This window comes from Candoia aspera, chromosome 15, assembly GCF_035149785.1.
Source record: "Candoia aspera isolate rCanAsp1 chromosome 15, rCanAsp1.hap2, whole genome shotgun sequence".
Classification (NCBI taxonomy): domain Eukaryota; kingdom Metazoa; phylum Chordata; class Lepidosauria; order Squamata; family Boidae; genus Candoia; species Candoia aspera.
The window spans coordinates 5333866-5353033 of record NC_086167.1 but is presented as its reverse complement, the minus strand read 5'-3'; the positions used below and the strand labels follow the sequence as shown (position 1 = coordinate 5353033).

Genomic DNA, 19168 nt, shown 5'->3' with positions numbered 1-19168 from the left:
TCTCGAATGCTGTTCGAAATTGGCCTGTTCTTTGTTTACTCAGATTCCTTTGCAATGCTTTGCCCAGAAGTCCCCAGTCAGCAATCTAATCTTTTCTGACACGCCTAACAAAGCTTCCATCCCCCTCGGCATTTTCTCATTCATTCTGGATCATAAATAGCCGCATTGATTTTAGAGCAGCTCTGCTGGCCCTGGAGCTGCGAGGGGGCGTCGTGCCCCTTTGCAAACGGGAAAGGCTGCGGGTGGGCCCAACTGCACCAAATCAGGCTTCTCTAAACCGTTTATCAACTAAGCCATGAACGACTGGGTTTGCCCAACAGGCTTTGTGATAAACCATGATTTATCAACCACAACATTAGGCTCACCGAATATGCTAAGTCCAAAACTAAAGAACATTATGGCTTATGCATGAATCCTAACAATGGTTTGTAGGCTTGGCATGCTGCCTTACTGAAGCTATTTATGACTTCCTCAACAGATCATCATTAAAAGAAAGGCCAAGCATGATGTGCTTGGTCCTTTGCTTAGGGAATACCTAGTTACAAATAAGCAAAGCCTACTCCTAACATGCTAAATTGTCTTTCCAAGCGACTTTCCCCATTCCCAGGTTTGCTCCTAGTTTGGGCTGCAACGGAAAATTTGTGGCTCAGGGTATTGTGAGAATGAGGCCATAACGTTAAGCCATAAGCCAGTTTGATTCCTTTGCACATACTGCAGCACACTCTGGGAACGCAGCAATAGCGTTTTGTGAACTCCAGGGCTTAAGCCAATGTTGTGAGTAGCCAATTAATGCTCATTAACTGAATCCCACAGTCATTAGGCAAGGCAACTTTCTGCTGGCTTCCCACAACCAGAGTCAGTGGGGAAGCCAGCAGGAAGTTGCAAAACCCAGGCTGGCAGGCAGGCAGGCAAGTGGCTGGTGCCAGGTGGGGGAGGGGGGAGGGGGGAGGGGGGGAGGGGTGTGCAGGGTTGTGGGGAGAGAACGCAGAGGTGCAGTGTGGGTTGGGAAGAGTGTACAGGGGTGCATGCGAGGTGCCACACGGGTTCCCCCATTGACTTTCTGGGGAAGCCAGCAGGGAAGGTTGCAAATGGCGATCACGTGACCGCGGGGAGCTTGGCAACTGGTTTTAAGTGCAGATGGGTTGCCAACTGCCCAGATTGTGGTCACATGACAGCAGGGGCACTGCAACAGCCGTTACTTTGGAGACCAGTCATAAGCCCCTTCATTCAGCGCCGTTGTAACTTTGAATGGTCCCTGAACAAATGGTCATAAGTTGAGGACTACCTGTATGTCTATTAGAGGGACTTGCAAATCACATCTAAGAATGTGAGAAAAAGAACCCTGATCGAAACAAGGGTTCTTCTTGAACACAGTTTGTGTCATCCGGTAGCCAACTGGACCCCTGCAGGAAGGTCTCTAGAAGGATGGAGAACAATGCCATTTGAGATTTCAACTGCATCCTAGACCTGGCTGGGGACCCCCAGAAGAATTCAGCCAGATTGCACAGCTATTGAATTCATCTACAGCAAGAATCCAGCCATCTTTATTCACCTGAAACACAAACCTCCAGGGTAGTGCCATGTTAGATGGGTAGCAGCTGGCTCTCTCAAACAATACTGTTTTAAAATGGAGGTGAGCAAAACCTTTCTAGAAATGTGCTAGAAAGTTTTCCATCCCCAATGGAAATTGGCAGGACCTTTATGGTTTCTGGCACATTTTTTTTTAATCCATTCAATCGTGTCTGGTTCTCGGAGATTGCCTGGACAAAACTGCCCTGCAGTTTTCTTGGCAAGGTTTTTCAGAAGTTGTTTGCCATGGCCGCCTTCCTGGGGCTGAGAGAGAAGGACTGGCCCAGGGTCCCCCAGCTGGCTTTGTGCCCAAGGTGGGACTAGAATTCAGGGTCTCCCGGTTTCCAGCCTGGTGCCTTAACTATGACACCAAGTGGGCTCTCTTCCGGCACATTAGAATAACATTTTTTAAGGTCATGGACTTTTTGGGGAGGGGGTGTAGAAAACATCAAGATCAATTATGTGGCTTCAATTGTTGTGACAATGCAATTGAAGCCACACGCTCCTTTTAGCTGCATCACACCCGTGTGTGTCCTACCCCTTTTTTATACTACATTTTAAAAAAGGGAGGGGCAGGACACTGATTGGGCAACAGCCACCATCTTGACTTTTTTGACCACCTCTCAACCCATCCCTTGGGTGGGATCATCTTGACTTCTGAACATTTTGCCCCCAATCTTATAAAAAACAGACTGACTTGAACTTGCCATCTCCATCTGTTTATTTTCCTTGTAAGTCCTGACATTGGGGGCAATTTTAATTCTGCTCAGCGGTTTTTCAGCAGCACAAAGGCATGAATGGTCTATTACTTTAAAAAAAAAAAAAAGATGCATGGAAGGAAACCAAAAGAAGGCAATCCACATGTGTCCTGTAATTGACCTGCATTTTTTAATTAACACCTGGTGGAGAGGCTGCTGAGACAAGCTAACTTTTCCTATTTACTCTTGTAAGTTGTGAGATAACAAACTTTTTCCTCTAACCCCCAATTACAGGGAATCCTCATTACAGGTAGTCCTCGCTTAACAACCATTCATTTAGAGACGGTTCAGATTTACAACGGTGCTGAAAAACCCGACTTACGACTGGTTCTAACACGACTGTTGCAGCGTCCCTGCGGTCATGTGATCATGATTTGGGCATTTGGCAACCAGTTCACATTTATGACCATTGCAGCATCACATGGTCACATGATCACCATTTTTTACCTTCTCAGGTGGCTTCTGGCAAGCAAAATCAATGGAGAACCATGTGATTCGCTTAATGACATGGTTCGCTTAATGCCTGCAGTGATTCGCTTAACGACTGCCGCTAAAAAGTCCTAAAATTGGGTCAGATTCATTTAATGACTGCTTTGCTTAGCAACCAAAATTCTGGTACCAATTGTGGTCATTAAGCAAGGAGTACCTGTGTTGGTGGGTTCTGTATTTGCAAACTCGCCTATCCCCCAAATTGGATATTTAACCCCAAAATCAATACTTGTGGCTCTTTAATGGTTATTAGCGGATCTGCGCAGAGCAGTGAAAATTTTGAGTTGCCGCTCTGCGTATCTCTGCCGTCTCACAGGGTTCTCACTAGTTAAAATGGCCATCAAAAGTAAGATTTTTTAAAATAAAACTTCAAATGCTTAAAAATCTCCCCCCCAGACATTATTTGTAAGAATATATATACATTAAATAAGGTGTCTTTAAACAGAAACACACATAAAACAAGGTTACATATTGATCGGTTGACGAAAATGCTGTAACTAGAGGCTCGTAGGAACCTAGCTCTGTATTCCCCTAGGAGCAACAGTTCAGTATTCGCTACTTCAGCACTCACAGCAGTTTTATAGAACGTACCTACGGCAAATAACAAGACTTTACTGTATTTACTCTCCTCCCAGGTGCCCAGTGCCTGTCAGACACTTAATCCTCATTAATATGTACCCTTCCCTCACTGATGCTTAAACTAAGCAACTCCTGGGCGTGGAGGAGGACGGAGAGGTTGCAGGGCTATGCGGTAAAGCTTGCCCATCAAAAGCAATGGAATGGTATGTGGCAATGACCTTGGGAGATGGAGGGAAGAGATGCTGCCTAGGGAATGGTCAGAGAAGAGAGAGCAAAGCCTGCAGCTGCATAATGGGCAGAGCAAGAGACTCAGAAGGGACCCTCCCTAATTTCTCAGATTGTAAAGGAGATGATGGGAGATTTGTACTTTTGGACTTGCAAGATTGATGTCAGCCCTCCCAGGTAGACCAGACAGGAAACACAACCAGATGAGCTAATTCTACTTTATTGTAAGGCTACATTAACAGAATCTTGCAAGTCTGAAAGTACAGTTCTCCTGCCACCTCCTTTACAGCCTAAGAAGTTAGGGAGGATCCCTTCTGAGCCTTTTTCTCTGCCCATTATACAGCTGCGGGCTATGCTGTCTCTTCTCTGACCATTCCCTAGGCAGCATCTCTCGGCCCCAGCTCTCAAGGTCCTTCTCATATACCATCACAAGCAACCCCCTTGTGAGTCAAATCTGGAAACCATCCTTGCTGCCCAGGCTCACCATGGCAGATTGAGGAAAGGCCCCCAGAGGTATAAGTAATTAACGGAGACAATTTAAATAAATATGACACTGTTTGTTTCAGTCCTGGTCCTTTAATGTCCTCCTTTAATCCTTTAATGTCCTTTCATCCTTTAATGTCCTCCTGCTTCGATATCTGTCCTGCAAATTCTAAATTAGCTGGCAATGCAGGAATTTCTGAAGACAACATGTATTAAAGTAGATTCTTTATTTTCTCCAGAGGCACAGAGAGAGTCCTCAGCATTAAACTGTCCAGCATTTCGGCTCCATCTACTCTCAGCCCCAGTGGAGACCTGGTGGAATCATCCAGCCACCAGGAGGGGGCGCTCTCAGGGAGGGTGGCAGTTCCTGAACTGGGGGCCAGCCTGGTGGATACTGGAAAACCAATTCTTCTTCGGAAAGAGGACTAGAAGAAAAGAGAAATCCAACTTAGGAAAAGTGGTTTGCACAATACCACTCCTTTTTCACACTTTGAAGCACCGTCCGTTATGGGCCCTATCTCACAGGGTTGTTTCAAGGATTGTTGACAGACAAGCAAGCAAACTGACAGATGCATCAAATCATCCAATAACTGCTTGTTGTATTTGTTTATACCATCCAATGCCTCTGTTAAAAATTAGGAACCAATTGTCTTTTTACTCTTGGTAACAGAAGTACTCACGGCTCAGCACTGGAAATTTCTTGCAAATTTAACAACCGATTTGTAGATTGAAAAAGCTTTCTCGGTTGCTTTATTAGAAAATAATTACTGACAAACTTAGAATAGAATAGAATAGAATAGAATAGAATAGAATAGAATAGAATAGAATAGAATAGAATAAAATAAAATAAAATAAAATAAAAAAGCTTCAGAAGCAAGAATCGCACTTTTATCCACTTGGGGCAGATTCTATTCATTGTGTTAATCGCAACAGATGTGCTTTTGTCAATTCTTGTGATGTATGAAAATCATGAAAAACTTTTGGACACTTCTGTCAGCGCTGCCTTTTACTTATTTATTTGGGGGCAGGGGGGTTGTATGTTTCCTCAAACACTGTATGTCCTTTGTTTAGTTCTTTTTCTCTCATTGGGTAAACTAATGTTCAATTGAAACAAATTAATTAAAAAATAAAATTTCTTTACACAAACAGCAGGCTAGATCTGGCCTTCAGGACAAATGCTGGGTTTGAGATGGCTGTTCTGATCTCACTGAAGCGTCCCTGTATCTTTCTGTCTATTCCAGGGAGTGCTTTGATGCCTCAAGACCCTCCTGGCCAGGCCAAAACAGCGGCTTCAAACTCAGAGCAAATCACGTCAAAGTCAAAACGGGGCATTCTGAGTTTGAAACATCCTGCAAGCTGCTACAACCCACCTCTTTTAGTGACCCTCACAACCCAGTATTTTAAAACCGCAGAATATTCCTCTTCTGATGGTACCATTCCATTCCTCTGCAGCTCTCTGCTTATAAAAGCTTTACAAATTGTGCTTTATAAACCAGAGTTTGTCCTGAGAACAGGGAATAAATCAGCTTCTCAAAGCTTAGCAGCTGGGCTCACTCTTACATAAAGCCAAAATCAAAAAGACCAAGTTATGACTTAGGATAACATGTGAATTTAGATCTAGATGAAGCGGGTGAACAGTTTAATTTGATATCAGACAGACAGCTTTTTATGCAAAGTGCTACAGGTAGTCCTTGCTTAACGCCCATTCGTTTAGCAACAATTCAGACTAACACCAACTTACAACCAGTCCTCACACTTACAACCGTTGCAACGTCCCCATGGTAACATGATTGCGATTTGGATGCTTGGATTTACGACCATTACAGTGTCCCACGGTCGCATGATTGCCATTTTTGACTTTCTGAGCTGGCTTCCGGCCAGCAAAATCAATAGGGAGCCACATGATTCACTTAATGACCAAGTGGGTTGCTTAACGGTCAAGTGATTTTCTTAACAACCGCGGCAAAAATGGACGTAAAATTGGTTGGATTTGCTTAACGACTGCATCACTTAGCAACCGAAATTCCAGTCCCAAGTGTGGTCATTAAGCAAGGACCACCTGTATTGCATTTTATTTTTTTAAGACAAATCACATGTTTGGTGACACAATTCCTGTTTTGCAAGACATCCTTGCTGCAATGTTGTTCCCTGCTTGAGCAATCATTTAGGTCTCGAATGATTCTGCAGAGCTTAAGGTGCTCATACTGCCTCTTCAGATGCCTCCCCCAAGAAATAGAGACTGAACACTTTGGCTCCACCCATTCTGAGGTGTTCTGGAGCTGCAAAGGGGTACTGGGGGTCTCATGTGGCTTGAAGACTTCCGGCCAGGCAGGGGGAAAAAGGTGGCATGGAGAAATAAGTGTACCCCTGTCCAAAGCAGTTTCCTCGGGTCCTGTTTAAAAAGCGCGAACCAGCACTTGCAAGGTGCAAGCTGGATCAACACACCCTAGTTTTGCTCAGGATCCTGTTCACATTGTTCCTTCCCAACCCAATTAGGCCTTGGATGACCCTGGAGAAGGTGGATGGACCGTTAAGGCAGGAGAAACGATAACAGAGTCCTTGGAAAGTGGAAGGGGTGAGAAAGAGACTCAAAATAACCCCACCTTGAGTCCGTTTGGTGTAAGATGGGTGGGAGAGAAATTCTGGCAGGCGTTCAAGAATCGGTTATTATACCCTGAAACCACAAAGCCGAGTTCCAGTACTTCTTGTGGTCTCTGTTTTTGGAGCTGGCCTACCTCTCCTACCTCTAAGGCCTGACAACTTCCCACTTGCCTCGCAGATGGCAGAGAACACATACCTGTCCCTCTGAGCAGCGCGCAGCCGCTTGGCATGCTTCTCCAGCCAGCCCTCGATCGTGCCCACCGGTAGCACCATCCCATCCAGCTGCTGATCTTTCATTCTCCTCTCCTCTGTTTGGGGAAAAGGGGAAGGGTTCAGCTTCTCCTTTCTCCCAATTTTATCACTGCCATCCTCTTGCCACAGACTGTTTCTTGCCTTTGCAATCCTGGTCTGTTGCAATAGCAGTCTGTTACAGAACCTCCCTCCCAGCTGCTCCCTTCCTGCCCTTGGGAGAATGAGAAGGACCCAGCCTCTGCATCTTGGGCTGGCCCAGAGCCCAGAACGGCATCCAAAAATATCTGTCCTTCTGCCCTAGATGGACTTGGACAGAATCGTACTTAAACCGTGGAAAGGGAGGCTGCTGTTTCAGTCATTTTGCTTCTTTGCATATTGAACTTCAAGCCACAAGTCCTCTTGCTCTGGCGCTACAGACAAATGATGGCTGAGGACGCATCTCACGCAAAACAACGCTACAGAAGCACAAAGCCATGAAGCAGGAAGAACACTTATGGTGCATAGAACCCATGGCCAGGCAGTCTCCTACGTGGGAGCTGAAGCTCTGATTTCTAATATTGAGCAGAGCATTGGCGAGGGGGCCTCTTGGTCTTTCGTCGATGCTACACCTCTGTGATAAAGCCACCTGCCTCGTGCACCATTGCCTGAGCCGCTCTGATGGCATCGCAGGGCTTGAAGCTCAAGCTGGCCAGCGAGACAAGATAAGCAGAGGAAGCTGGTAATCTTAAGAGGGGGAAAAAAGAATGGAGGGTAAGAAAGCATACAAAGAGGGGAAGACCCAGGCATAAGGAGGAAGAATCGGCAGCTGAGGCTGTGATAAAGAGCATGCTGCTAGGAACTCTGGGAGATGTAGTTCAAACACTCTGGAAGGCTCCAGGTTCAGGAAGGCTGGAAAAGACCAAGAATCGCTCTTCCACTAGCAGACGATCATCCAAAATGGCTTGCATCTTCTTTGTTAAAAGACTTCCTTACTGGTCTGATTGGTTTCTCGGTAGCTCTCATTTTTAACCTGGAAGGGTGTCAGAAAGGAAATCTGTGGGCACTCGTTGAAGGGATATAGGTAGAAATGGGGATTTCAAGGGCATAACCCTGCCCCCCGTTCCAAACTCAAATGAGGATTGTACCAACCAAACCTGGATGTTTTACACCCAAACAGCAGGGACAGCGGACTGCAAGCAACCCACACCAGCTTAGGTTTCACCTAGGTAGACTCTAATGCAGTGTTTCTCAACCTTGGCAGCTTGAAGTGTGTGGACTTCAACTCCCAGAATTCCCCAGCCAGCATAATGGCTGGGGGATTCTGGGAGTTGAAGTCCACAAACTTCAAGTGCCAAGGTTGAGAAACACTGCATTAACCATTGGAAACCAACTGAAAGCTGGCTGGGGAATTCTGGGAGTTGAAGTCCACACATCATAAAGGGCCAAGGTTGAGAAACACTGGTCTAATGTGAACCCAGGAAAGGGCGGTTTGGCCAACAAGCCATGGTTTGTTCACAACAGGCGAATCCAGAAGAGTGATGCCTCTTCCCTTTCACATTTCAGAGGCATCACTATGAACCACTCAGTCAAAGGCCCCGCAGCCAGCCCAACAAAGGCAGTCTGGAGGGGGGCTTCCATCGGTCATAAATGGCGCACATGTTCCTGCCCTGAAAGAGGATCAAGGAAGGGGCGGAGGAGCTCAGCTCACCTTCCACAGACCGAAGTTCAGCTTGCCCTGCCCAGCCTCGGTGGGGAGTTTCCCTCTCCGCCACACCACCCCCTTCTCTGCCTGCCAAAGTCTGCCCCCCCACCATTCCGGCCCGCTGTCCGAGCCAAGCCAGGCCTGGATGTCAAGCTTTTGTGCAAAATGGAAAACGTTTCCCGACAGGGTGTGAAATTAACGCCGCTGTTCAAGCCGAGTGACGGATTGTGCCGGTTTGACAGTGGCAACCAATTTGTCTTCTCGCCTGTTGAATAATAATGAGAGCGAGGCACCGGGTGAACAGCCTGAGGTAGCTACTGTGGCAATGCTCCGCATGGCTTACGGGAAGAACCAGCAGCCAGCCAGAGGCGAGGCTGACTTAGCCATCTAGTAACTAAGGAACTCCATTCCCTTCTGGGCCTTGGATTACAACTCCCATGATGCTTCTCCACTGGCTAGGGACGATGGGCGTTGGAATCTGACCCCACTCTGCCCATCTGGGCTTCATTCCAGGGTCTAGCAGCCATGGAGTGGGAGATCCAAAGGGGGCTGTTGATTTATTGCTCAACCTGCATTTCGTTCAAACGTTCTGTGGTTGTAATCCAGGTTGGTTTACATTAAAAAATAAATAAAAATGAATTAACACTGGACACAAAGCAATGTAAAAGCAAAAGGACAGTGAGCTTTAAAGAAAAACCAGAAAATAAAACCAGGCGGGGTTATCTGATAGCCAAAGGACATCAGAGATAGGGCTACAAAAATCCAGGTGGTCGCAAAAGGGCAGGAGAAAGTTTGTGTCTCCTTGCTGCTCTCTAGTGGTCATTCACATTTTTGCAGCCCAGATCCCACAGGGAGTCAGGGAAGACGCCAGGTGGGTCTCCCTGGGAAAAGCATTACAATCTGCGGCCACAACGGAATAGGACTCGTGAGGTACAACCCACAAATTGAGAGCTGGTGTCTTGTCTTCACATCTCACCATTTTGAAATGGGGCAGCCAATACATTCAGCAGGAGGAAGGGGTGGGATTCAATTTAGCCTAAGCTTAAGAGCTAGGTCAGAGGTTGACATCAAAGATGGGGAACTTCCCAAGGATCAGGGTCCATCAGTGGTCCCCAACCAGCTAGAGGCTTGCATGTTAGTGAAAGGATTTGAAGTCATAAAAAGGGGCAGGGCCAATTTGGAGATTTCCTTTCCAGGTTTTTGGGGCAGGGCCTCCTGCTCCTAAGAGGTAAAGGTTTCCCTTGACGTAAAGTCCAGTCGAATCCGACTCTAGGGGGCGCTGCTCATCTCCGTTTCTAAGCCTTGGAGCCGGCGTTGTCATAGACACTTCCGGGTCATGTGGCCAGCATGATGACTCGGAACGCCGTTACCTTCCCGCCGAAGCGGTACCTATTGATCTACTCACATTTGCATGTTTTCGAACTGCTAGGTGAGCAGGAGCTGGGATTAACAACGGGAGCTCACCCCGCCGCGCGGTTTCGAACCGCCGACCTTCCGATCGACAGCTCAGCGGTTTAACCCGCAGCGCCACCGCGTCCTGCTCCTATTTCCACCTTATTTAGGAGGGGGGGAAAGACCAACATTTGTGCATCTGGAAGTTATCCATTTTGCCACTACATTTCCTTGGGGCAATATGGAATATTTGGCACACAGATGGCTCAAGACAGACTCTGCTTTCTTTTTTAAATGAAACGTATCCTGCTGTCCTTGAGATAGGTTGGACTAAAACTCCTCGGATGCCCAACTATGCTCTCCCCCATGCTCCACCACTGAGCTGATAGCGGGAGGCAAATTAGCATTGAGACGAGGGCACTGGAGAAGCAATTTGAGCAGGCTGTACCTCCTCACTGCTCCCTGGACTTTGAAAGGCAACCTAGTGGGACGCTAAATCAGTAGAGACAAAGCCAAGGGGGATCTTCATCACTGAGCATTTGACAGGCCTGCCTGCCTTCTTCTGTTGCATTTGGAATTCAAGCGTATTTTCTCCTCCCAGGTAACTCCCAATGGCCGTCCTGCTCCACGCCCCAGGAAGCCCCAATTTCAGCCTCATTTCCACTTCTTCAAAGTGGAGGTATTAATAAAGTTAAATAAGGATGCCTTTGCTCATCTCCTGGGGACTACAGGGAGTAGTAGAAAACCATGGAGTTTTCTAAACAGCAAGATGGACATGTTTGCCACTGCTTTTTTTTCCCCCAGTATTTCAGCTAACCAACCCCACTGGAATGTTCAGGTTGTCTTCCATCCAAGGATTAAGTAAGCCTGAACATGTTTAATTTCTGGAAACAACCAAAGTTGGTTAGGTATTTTTATACAAAACAGAAGAAACAGCCGAAGTGTCTTCTTCCCATTTAGGACTGATTAAAGGAAACCTTTGCCATTTGATGTATCTTTTGGCTGAGGATATTGGTCAACTCTTTAGACCAGCATTTCTCAAACTTGGCAACTTTAAAAGTCGTAAAATCAGGCACGACTCACTTAATGACCGCATCGCTTAACGACAGAAGATCCAGTCCCAATTGTGATTGTAATTGGAGGACTACGTGTACACCAAACCTAACAGGCAATCTTGGAAGGAAATTGTATTCAGGGACTTCTGGAAATGCAAAATGTTGTCTTTTTGTTTGTTTAAAATCAAATGGTGGGAAGGGGACACAGGAAAAGGAATGGCTGTGGGGCAGCAGCTCCATAGCGAAGATTAACCTTTTTCTCCATGTTTCTCTTTTAAAAATGCTATATTCCTCGGGGTGGGGTGGGGATTAGGGAAGGATACACATAATGCCTCGGTTTTAATGGCTGCCACTGTTTTATTGATTTCTTTTCTAGCAACATCACCATGTTCCTCAGTGACACAGTTTCCTGGGCAGCCTACAATCCAAAGTCATAAAAATTAAAATGCAACCATCAATCAGAAAAAAAAAAACATGCACCATATCCATTGCAGCAGCAGGCAGTAACATCAAAACCACCTTCCTCGCCCCAGAGCACCTGAAAAGGGATGGGAAGCAAAGGAGGAAGAGGAGGAAGTTCAGCTGCTTAAAAACCAGAAGTTGCCGAGGTTGAGAAACACCATTCCAAAGGGACATTTTCTTTAGCAGATTCGAAATGGGGAAGCGGTACGTCTGTGATTACTGTGACCGCACTTTCCAGGACAATCTTCACAACAGGAAAAAACACTTGAATGGGGTGCAGCATTTAAGAGCCAAGAAAGTCCGGTGTGATCTGGGCTATCCCCCAGGAAGGTAAACTTAAGAGAATCTCTCTGCAGCCTTAGAACAAAGCTAGGTAGGACGCACAAAGGGTGGATTCAAATCCTCCTTAGACGCCTGAAATGAAGAAGGAAGCTGTGTACAGGGAATGCAGAAAGAGATTTTTGCACAGGGCCAGGACATTATGTCTAATGCTCAAAAATTCTGGGCCTCTGAACTTCTTCGTTCAAAAAGAATGTCTTTTGCTTCTGGCTCCAGATGTGCCTCTTGGCAGGGCAGTTAAACAAACAAACGAACAAAATTGCCCTAATCTCAGAAGGGGTTTGGCAGCAACATTAGAAGAATTCAGGCTGATATAGGCCAGAAGTTACGAAATTATTATATTCGTGCACAAGCGTTTGGCAAAGGTAAAGAAGTAGAGATGTTCTTGTAGCTTCTTCCCGCTGTAACAGAAATGAGAGAACCCTGCTCCCTCGGGGAAGCTCTTTGCATTGGCTGGGATTGCAAATATGCCAGGGTCAGGAATTTGTGGAGTCCCAAATAATTGGACGGATTAAACTGGGGTTTCTCAGCCAGGGATCCGTGGCACCCTTGGGTTCCATGAGAGGTTGCTAGGGGTTCCCTGGGAGATCACGATTTACTTAGAAAATCATTTCAAATTTGGGCAACTTCACATGAAAGAGGTAAGTTTCATTCTTGATTTTTAGTTTAAGAACACTGTTCGTGCCTATATACAGGCCTACACAGGAAATGAATATAATACTTTTGTAACTTCTGGCCTACATTTGTGCCTGAATGAGCAGGGGCTCCCCGAAGCCTGAAAAATATTTCAAGGGTTCCTCCAGGGTCAGAAGGTTGAGCAAGGCTGGATTAAACACACCGAGGCAACCCTTTCAAGGCAAGAAGATCGTATCCCCAACTTGGTGCCTTCCAGATTATCATCATCGTAATTTAAATCTGTAAGCTGCCAAACAGTCCAGACTCACAGTGGCTGTAATGGTCTGTGGGAATGACCTTGGGGACAGGAAGAAGACTAGGCACCAGTCAGATAAGGGGTGGATGAGCCTGCAGCAGGAATGGGGGTGTGGCAAACATCTAAGAAGGGACCCTCCCTAGTTTCTTGGGCTGTAAAAGTGCCAGGGGAGAGATGTACTTTCAGACTTGCAAGATTCTGTTAATGTAACCTTACAATAAAGTAGAGCTAGTCCTTCTGGGTGTGCTTCTTGTCTGGACTACCTTGAAGTGCTAACAGCGGCTTGCCATCCATAAATTACAATAAAACCTTCACCGTAAGAAAAAAACGAACATCGATAGAATCATATGTCCATGGTATGAGAAATTAAGCCCAGGCCCCAGAATGTAAAAGCCACTGGTGACTGCAGGGGGCTGGGAATTCTCAGCATTTTGATCCCAACATGACTGGGGAGGATTAAATTGGTGAAGACAGCTTTTACCTTCCTGGCCGTCAATGAGCAGTGAGGTGTATAAGGACAAGACTCAAATGATTACTGGGATCTTCCAGGTCTCTGCATCTGCTTCTCGCTTCAGCCGCTCTCACCTTGCACCTGCACGTTCAGCTTCTCGAGATCCGCCCCCGTCATATGAGAAAACCTGCAGTTGGAGCCAAAATCACAGTGGCCTGGAAGGAGATCAAGGGAAACATTACAGAGATGGCAGCAAGCGACTCACAATTAACTGATGCGTCACAGTCCTTCCTCCAGGGGGCACCACAGCCTTAATCATTAAAAAAATGCTTTTAATGAAGATTCGGGGATTATTAGGAGACTGGGAAAAAGCAAGCCATTGTTTTAAACAAGCCAGGATGGAAAGCCTGCTGCTCTCAGACAAACAAAATTCTACCGTTAGCATGACGTTAGTTTGTTCTGCATACCTGTTTGCAGAAATTTCCGACAGGGTTTCTTAGTCTGTTCCTCCTGTAAGATGGTTGTAGCATCTGTAACAAAAAAAATCACAGAGGAGGAGGAGGGGGTGGGGGGTTGGAATGTGTAAAAAAAAAAAGTCAAGAAAACAGCTGAGACCCCATGAACCAAGCCCCCTTTTTCTGGGCGTAAAATCAGGTGGGGTTTTGGCGGCATCTGCCACCTTGACTTTTTTGACCACCAAGTAAATAAATATCTGGGTGTGTCCAATTGCAGGGCAGAATGTGGTTAATACTAGCAGTTTGAACCAGAAGCCTGAATTCCCAACTAATGTAAAAACGGGGAAACGAGAGGTGGGGTTATATCAGAAAAGTCCAGAATAGTATGAAGAGCAGTGGTCTGGACACACATCAAAGGGTGTGTGTGTAAACAAGCTCCTAAAAGTCCCATCTAGGCTATGAATGAGCAATCATTTCATGGCAGAAACAGCATCAAAATGCAACAGAAATAACAGTTAAGACTTCTATGGGTTCTGTTTGGATTTCCTTCTAGAGCATTGGTTTTCACTTGCTTCAACAACGAAGCCATGATTCAGCTCTCCGCAAAAGCTTCTGCTATTCCAAACGTTGCTCGTCTCCTGGATGCTTCAAGAATCTTGATTACCCTCTAGAAATCTTTTTTTTTTTAAGAGAGGTGGGTAGGTGTGGACGAGTGTGTGTGTGTGTGAGAAAGAGCAAATGTACCTTGCAACCAGTAAAGTTTGCCGTTACTTTAAATTCACTGGGTCTCCGTGTGTTCTTACCACGTCCTGGACAGCAGATACATGGAACTTCCTTGCGGTTGGAAGGGCCACCTTTGGCCACGTGCCCTCCAAGCAGGTGGGGGCTAAACAATGAAACTTGGCAGGAGCTAAACCCCCAAATCCATTTGATTTCATGCAACCTGAATTAAAACTAATTATGAACAGCCAATATGATTAATTCCTTTTAGGTTTAACCATGTCCCATGGCTGTCACCTTGAAAAATGTGATTACGTGGTGTTACACACGCTGCTCCCAGGTTCGGCTAATGGTCCCTCGCTCAGACACTCACAGCCTGTTGAGGCACACGGATCTTGTCAGCCCCCCCGGCTTTCTGCCTGGGTTTTCCAGAGAGGTGCGGCTTGAGCAGACGAGACACACAGCCCTGGTCAACAGCCGGGAAATAATTAGGGACGTACAGAAATCACTTCCAGCCGAACACTGGGGCACAACAGGCTCTTTGGAACACACGGAGACCCAGTGAATTTGAAGTAACAGCAAACTTTACTGGGTGCAAGGTACATCTGCTCTTTCTCACACACACACACACTCATCCACACCTACCCACGTACTTCTGAACTAGGCTGCCAGGCACTAGCTAGAGCAGGGTTTCTCAGCCTTGGCAACTTTAAGGTGGGCGGACACTTCAACTCCCAGAATTCCCCAGCCAGCATGGGTTAGGGCTGGCTGGGGAATTCTGGGAGTTGAAGCCCACCCATCTTTAAGTTTCCAAGGTTGAGAAACGCTGAGCCAGAGGGACGGAATCAGCCAAGTCTGGATCCAAAGACACTCCAGGAGTGGGTGGGCTTTGGGAGCCCTTTTATCCCCAAAAGTCCTTGCTTTGTTGATTCACAAGACTGGCAGCTACTCCGGCCTTGTTAATTACAAGTCTGGTAGCTGTTGATGGGATTGGGGTGGAAGGTTTCCATGTGCTCAGGCCCAGCTTCCTTTGCCTGGTTCAGGTGACCGTTTTTTCTTTAATGACTTGCCTCCTTCCTGTCTACCTCCCTGAAGGGATCTTTCAGACAAGATTCCTGGCATTGCCCTCTCTGCTTATGGGCCTGCTTCATCTTTAGGTTCTGGCAGCTTCAGCCTAGTCTTTTGGAAGGCTCTGGGAAATACATCCAAGATTTTTTATGGGAACGGGTGCATGTTGTGCACTCCGGGTGCAGGAGAAGGATCACCATGGCTACCCCTCTCCCTGCCCATTTGACAAAGGTTGCTGAACCAGCTGGCCACATGGACAGACACAGCAGAGGAAGCTCGGGGACACAGAGTAGCTCTCCCTGAATACCTGCAACTCAGAATCATAGAATCATAGGGCTGGAAGGGACCTTGGAGGTGTTCAACCCCCTGCCCAGGGCAGGATCCTCATACTAGCTCGGACAGATGGTTGTCCAATCTCTTCTTGAAAACCTCCAGCGATGGCGCACCACAACTCCGGGAGGCCAGCTGTTCCACTGCTTAAGAGTTCTCACTGACAGGAAATTCCTCGTTTCTAGGTTGGATCTCCCACTGAGGAGCTTCCACCCATGGATCCTTGTCCCACCCTCAGGTGCCACAGAGAGTAAGTCGATGCCCTCTTCCCTGTGGCAGCCCTTCGTGTATGGGAAGACTGCTATCATGTCTCCCCTCAGTCTTCATTAAGCTAAACATGCCCACTTCCTTTAGCCGTCCTTCACTGGGTTTAGCCTCCTGACCACTCATCATCACCCCTTATCAACTCCTCCCTGTTCTCCTGAAACAAGAGAAGCAGCGCAGTTTCTTACCTCGAAAGAGATCATACCAGACTTTCTTGGCCCTTAAATGCTGCACCCCATTCAAGTGTTTTTTCCTGTTGTGAAGATTGTCCTGGAAAGTGCGGTCACAGTAATCACAGAAGTACCGCTTCCCCATTTCGAATCTGCGAAAGAAAATGTCCCTTTCGAATGGTGTTTCTCAACCTCGGCAGCTTTAAGATGTATGGACTTCAACTCCCAGAATTCCCCAGCCAGCACACATCCTAAAGTTGCTGAGGTTGAAAAACACTGCTTTGGAAGATCAGATGCGGCTTATCACTCACATCTGAACATGGCAAGAGATTTGTAACATTCTCACCATAACTTTATTTCTAACCAAGCTAACAATGTTCTCATTGGGCAGAGGAGCACAGAGACCATCTTGGAGAAATATGTGGCAACCGCTAATAAGGCATGAGCTTAGTCCAGGAAAACTCAAGATTACCTCACCTTGATGCTCTTTAGTGAAGGAGGACGGGGAGGGGAAACACTGTTGGCTTTTCAAGATTCTGTTATTACAGCCTAAACCAAAAAAGTAAAGTTCAGTGTTTCTTGTAGGGTCTGATCCCTGACCTGGCCTACCTCAAAGGGCTGACGCTATGGGACAAAAAATGTCCCACCTGCTTAGGCAGAGAACAACAGGAACATATAAAGCTGAACACAGCCTAAGCCAAGGTTTCTCAACCTTGGCAACTTAGAGACGTGTGGACTGCTGGCTGGGGAATTCTGGGAGTTGAAGTCCACACGTCTTCAAGTTGCCAAGGTTGAACAACCCTGGACTAAGCGTAAGATGGCAATTACTTGATAGAAAGAAGGGCAGAAATCAACATTCTATTTTCTTTCTTTTTTCACTTCTTTTCTTTTTTCTTATTTCCTATCTTTTTTTTCTTTTTCTTCTTCTTTTCTAAAAAAATTCTAATTAAAATTAAAAAAAAAAAACCAGACAACCAACTTGGGCTGCTGTTGCCAGGGCATGCCTACCCATGGATGCTAACCCATGAAGCAGAATTTACTCCCCTAAGCTCGGAAATCATTAATGAACCACAAGGGTGATGGTGCCCAATTTGCTAGGCTTGAACGTAACTGGCAAGTTTGGAATTCGGCATGTAGAAACATTGCTCTTAATTGACTGTGGTGCCCACGGTTGGAGAGAAGAATTGTTCCTAACCACCTGCAGAGGCTGAAAATTGAATCCGGAACTTCTTGCAGGCAAAGCCAGAACTTACAACTCCCCTCAGGATGACATTTGAACACCCATTCTTGTGAAAGAGGCCCAATTTTGCTTCCATTAAGCAATTATGTGTAGGGTTAGCAAGATGCAAAAGACAGTACGAGTCTAGGACTTGTCATAACTGTGCTAGATATTATTTACGTGTTATATTATTATCATTATTAGTTGAATTTATTGTACAATATATATTTATTGTATACATTTATTAGTGGAATGTAGTGAAATCTAGGCTGCTATATATACTGTATATAGCAGCCTAGATTTCAGTTGGATTGAGGCAGTGCATATATTTCATGAATAAATAAATAAAATGGGCATTTCAGCCCAGGACAGAATGTAGGTTCAGCCCCTGGCAGGTGACACTGCTTCTGTTTAATAATTGCACCAAAGTGGGACTTTTAGCAAGTCGTATGTCAGCAATCTCATTTTATTGTAAACCGCCCAGAGTCCCCTTTTTGGGAGAGATGGGAGGTGATAGAAATTTGGAAAACAAACAAACAAATAAATAATAAAATCTCAATCTGGCTGGGGAATTCTGGATGTTGAAATCCACTCATCTTAAAGTTGCTGAGCTGAGAAACACTGCTTTATACTGTGGCCCCGTGGATGTTTTAATGGAGATAATTGCAGAGGTTTTTTTGTTTGTTCGTTTGTTTTAAAAAGAGCAAATCAATACCTAAATAAATAAAGGGGAGGGCGATCAATACAGTGAATTGCAAAACCCAACCAAGGCTGGGTTTTTACAACAACTCAGTCGTAAAAACAAGCCCACACACAACCCAGGGCTAACCCGGCCCAGCAAGCTGGGGAAATGCCCATTTTATTTATTTATTCGTTATTTGCACTGACTTTTACTGAGATTTAGAGATTCGGCATTTATTTGCTGCTTTCTCCAGTCATCCGGGTGGTCGCAGCCCAGATCTCGCAGCCCTCTTTCGGTCAGAGAAGGTCAAGCACTACTGGACGGGGCTGGCTGGGGATGATAGGAAGTGTAGTCCCTGCCCCACCTCTCCAGGGGCCTGGGTCAAGGGTGGTCTTTGAGCCACAGCAGAGCCTGCTCACCTTCCCGAAGCGCGTGGACGCTCTGCAGCCCGGATTCCTCCCTTCGCACGTTCCCGAATTGAACCGCGCCTTAAAAGTCGGCTTGGAATTCAATAACGCCAAGACCCCAGCAGAGCTCCGGAAACGAGGCTACCCCTCCCAGAGGCCTCCACGGTCGGGATTCAAGCGAAGGGATGGCGGGGTATCCTGGGAAATATAGTTCCGCTTCCATAAGAAAGAGCGCGCTAGCTGTGGTACCGGACTTCAAAGCCCAGGATTCGGCGCGGCGCGGCCCTTCCTGCCCAGGATGTCCCGGTAGCCGCAGAGGGCGCCTTTATTCCCGAGGGCTGGAGTGCGCCTGCGCGATACTCTCAAGCGGTCGAAGATGGCGTTCGTTCAGCAGGCGTACCGGTTGGTCTTCCGTCGCACGTCCACGTTAATCTTCGCGGTCGTGGTGGGCGCGGTGGTTTTCGAGCGGGGCTTCGACCAGGCCACAGATAACATTTTCTACCGCCTCAACGAAGGGGTAAGTCAGCCTGGGAGGGCGCGCAGGCCCCAGCCGGGGACTCGCGTGAAAGGCGGGCGGAGTCGGTTG

General features: G+C 46.6%; 2 protein-coding genes across 3 annotated transcripts in view; both read right to left on the bottom strand.

The window, feature by feature from the left end:
* Positions 1–4100: 4100 nt before the first annotated feature.
* ZMAT5 (zinc finger matrin-type 5) lies at positions 4101–19119 on the bottom strand. 2 transcript variants are annotated; one of them, XM_063315394.1, is made up of 6 exons: positions 18595–19119; positions 16293–16426; positions 13735–13797; positions 13402–13482; positions 6901–7012; positions 4101–4528 (listed from the first exon to the last, which is right to left on the bottom strand). In XM_063315394.1, exons 2-6 carry the CDS (start codon positions 16417–16419, stop codon positions 4399–4401), a joined length of 513 nt encoding a protein of 170 aa, XP_063171464.1. In that variant the 5' UTR covers positions 16420–16426; positions 18595–19119; the 3' UTR covers positions 4101–4398. The 2 variants fall into 2 exon arrangements, with proteins under 2 accessions (XP_063171464.1, XP_063171463.1); XM_063315393.1 differs by having other exon boundaries at positions 4102–4528; positions 18382–19118.
* GAS2L1 (growth arrest specific 2 like 1) overlaps positions 15059–19168 on the bottom strand; it is a 338981-nt gene continuing 334871 nt past the window's right edge. Inside the window, exon 7 of the mRNA XM_063315358.1 lies at positions 15059–15072. The gene's annotated coding sequence lies outside the window, so the exon portion shown is untranslated. The remainder of the gene's footprint in view (positions 15073–19168) is intronic.

What these genes read in the sequence shown, in the direction of transcription:
- ZMAT5 (XM_063315394.1), bottom strand. Translation starts at nt 16,419, where the DNA reads ATGGGGAAGCGGTACTTCTGTGATTACTGTGACCGCACTTTCCAGGAC. An exon ending in TCGGAAATTTCTGCAAACAG is followed by an intron (nt 13,483 to 13,734) that starts GTATGCAGAACA and finishes ATCTCCTTCCAG; the next exon opens with GCCACTGTGATTTTGGCTCC. An exon ending in CGCGCTGCTCAGAGGGACAG is followed by an intron (nt 4,529 to 6,900) that starts GTATGTGTTCTC and finishes CTTTTCTTCTAG; the next exon opens with TCCTCTTTCCGAAGAAGAAT.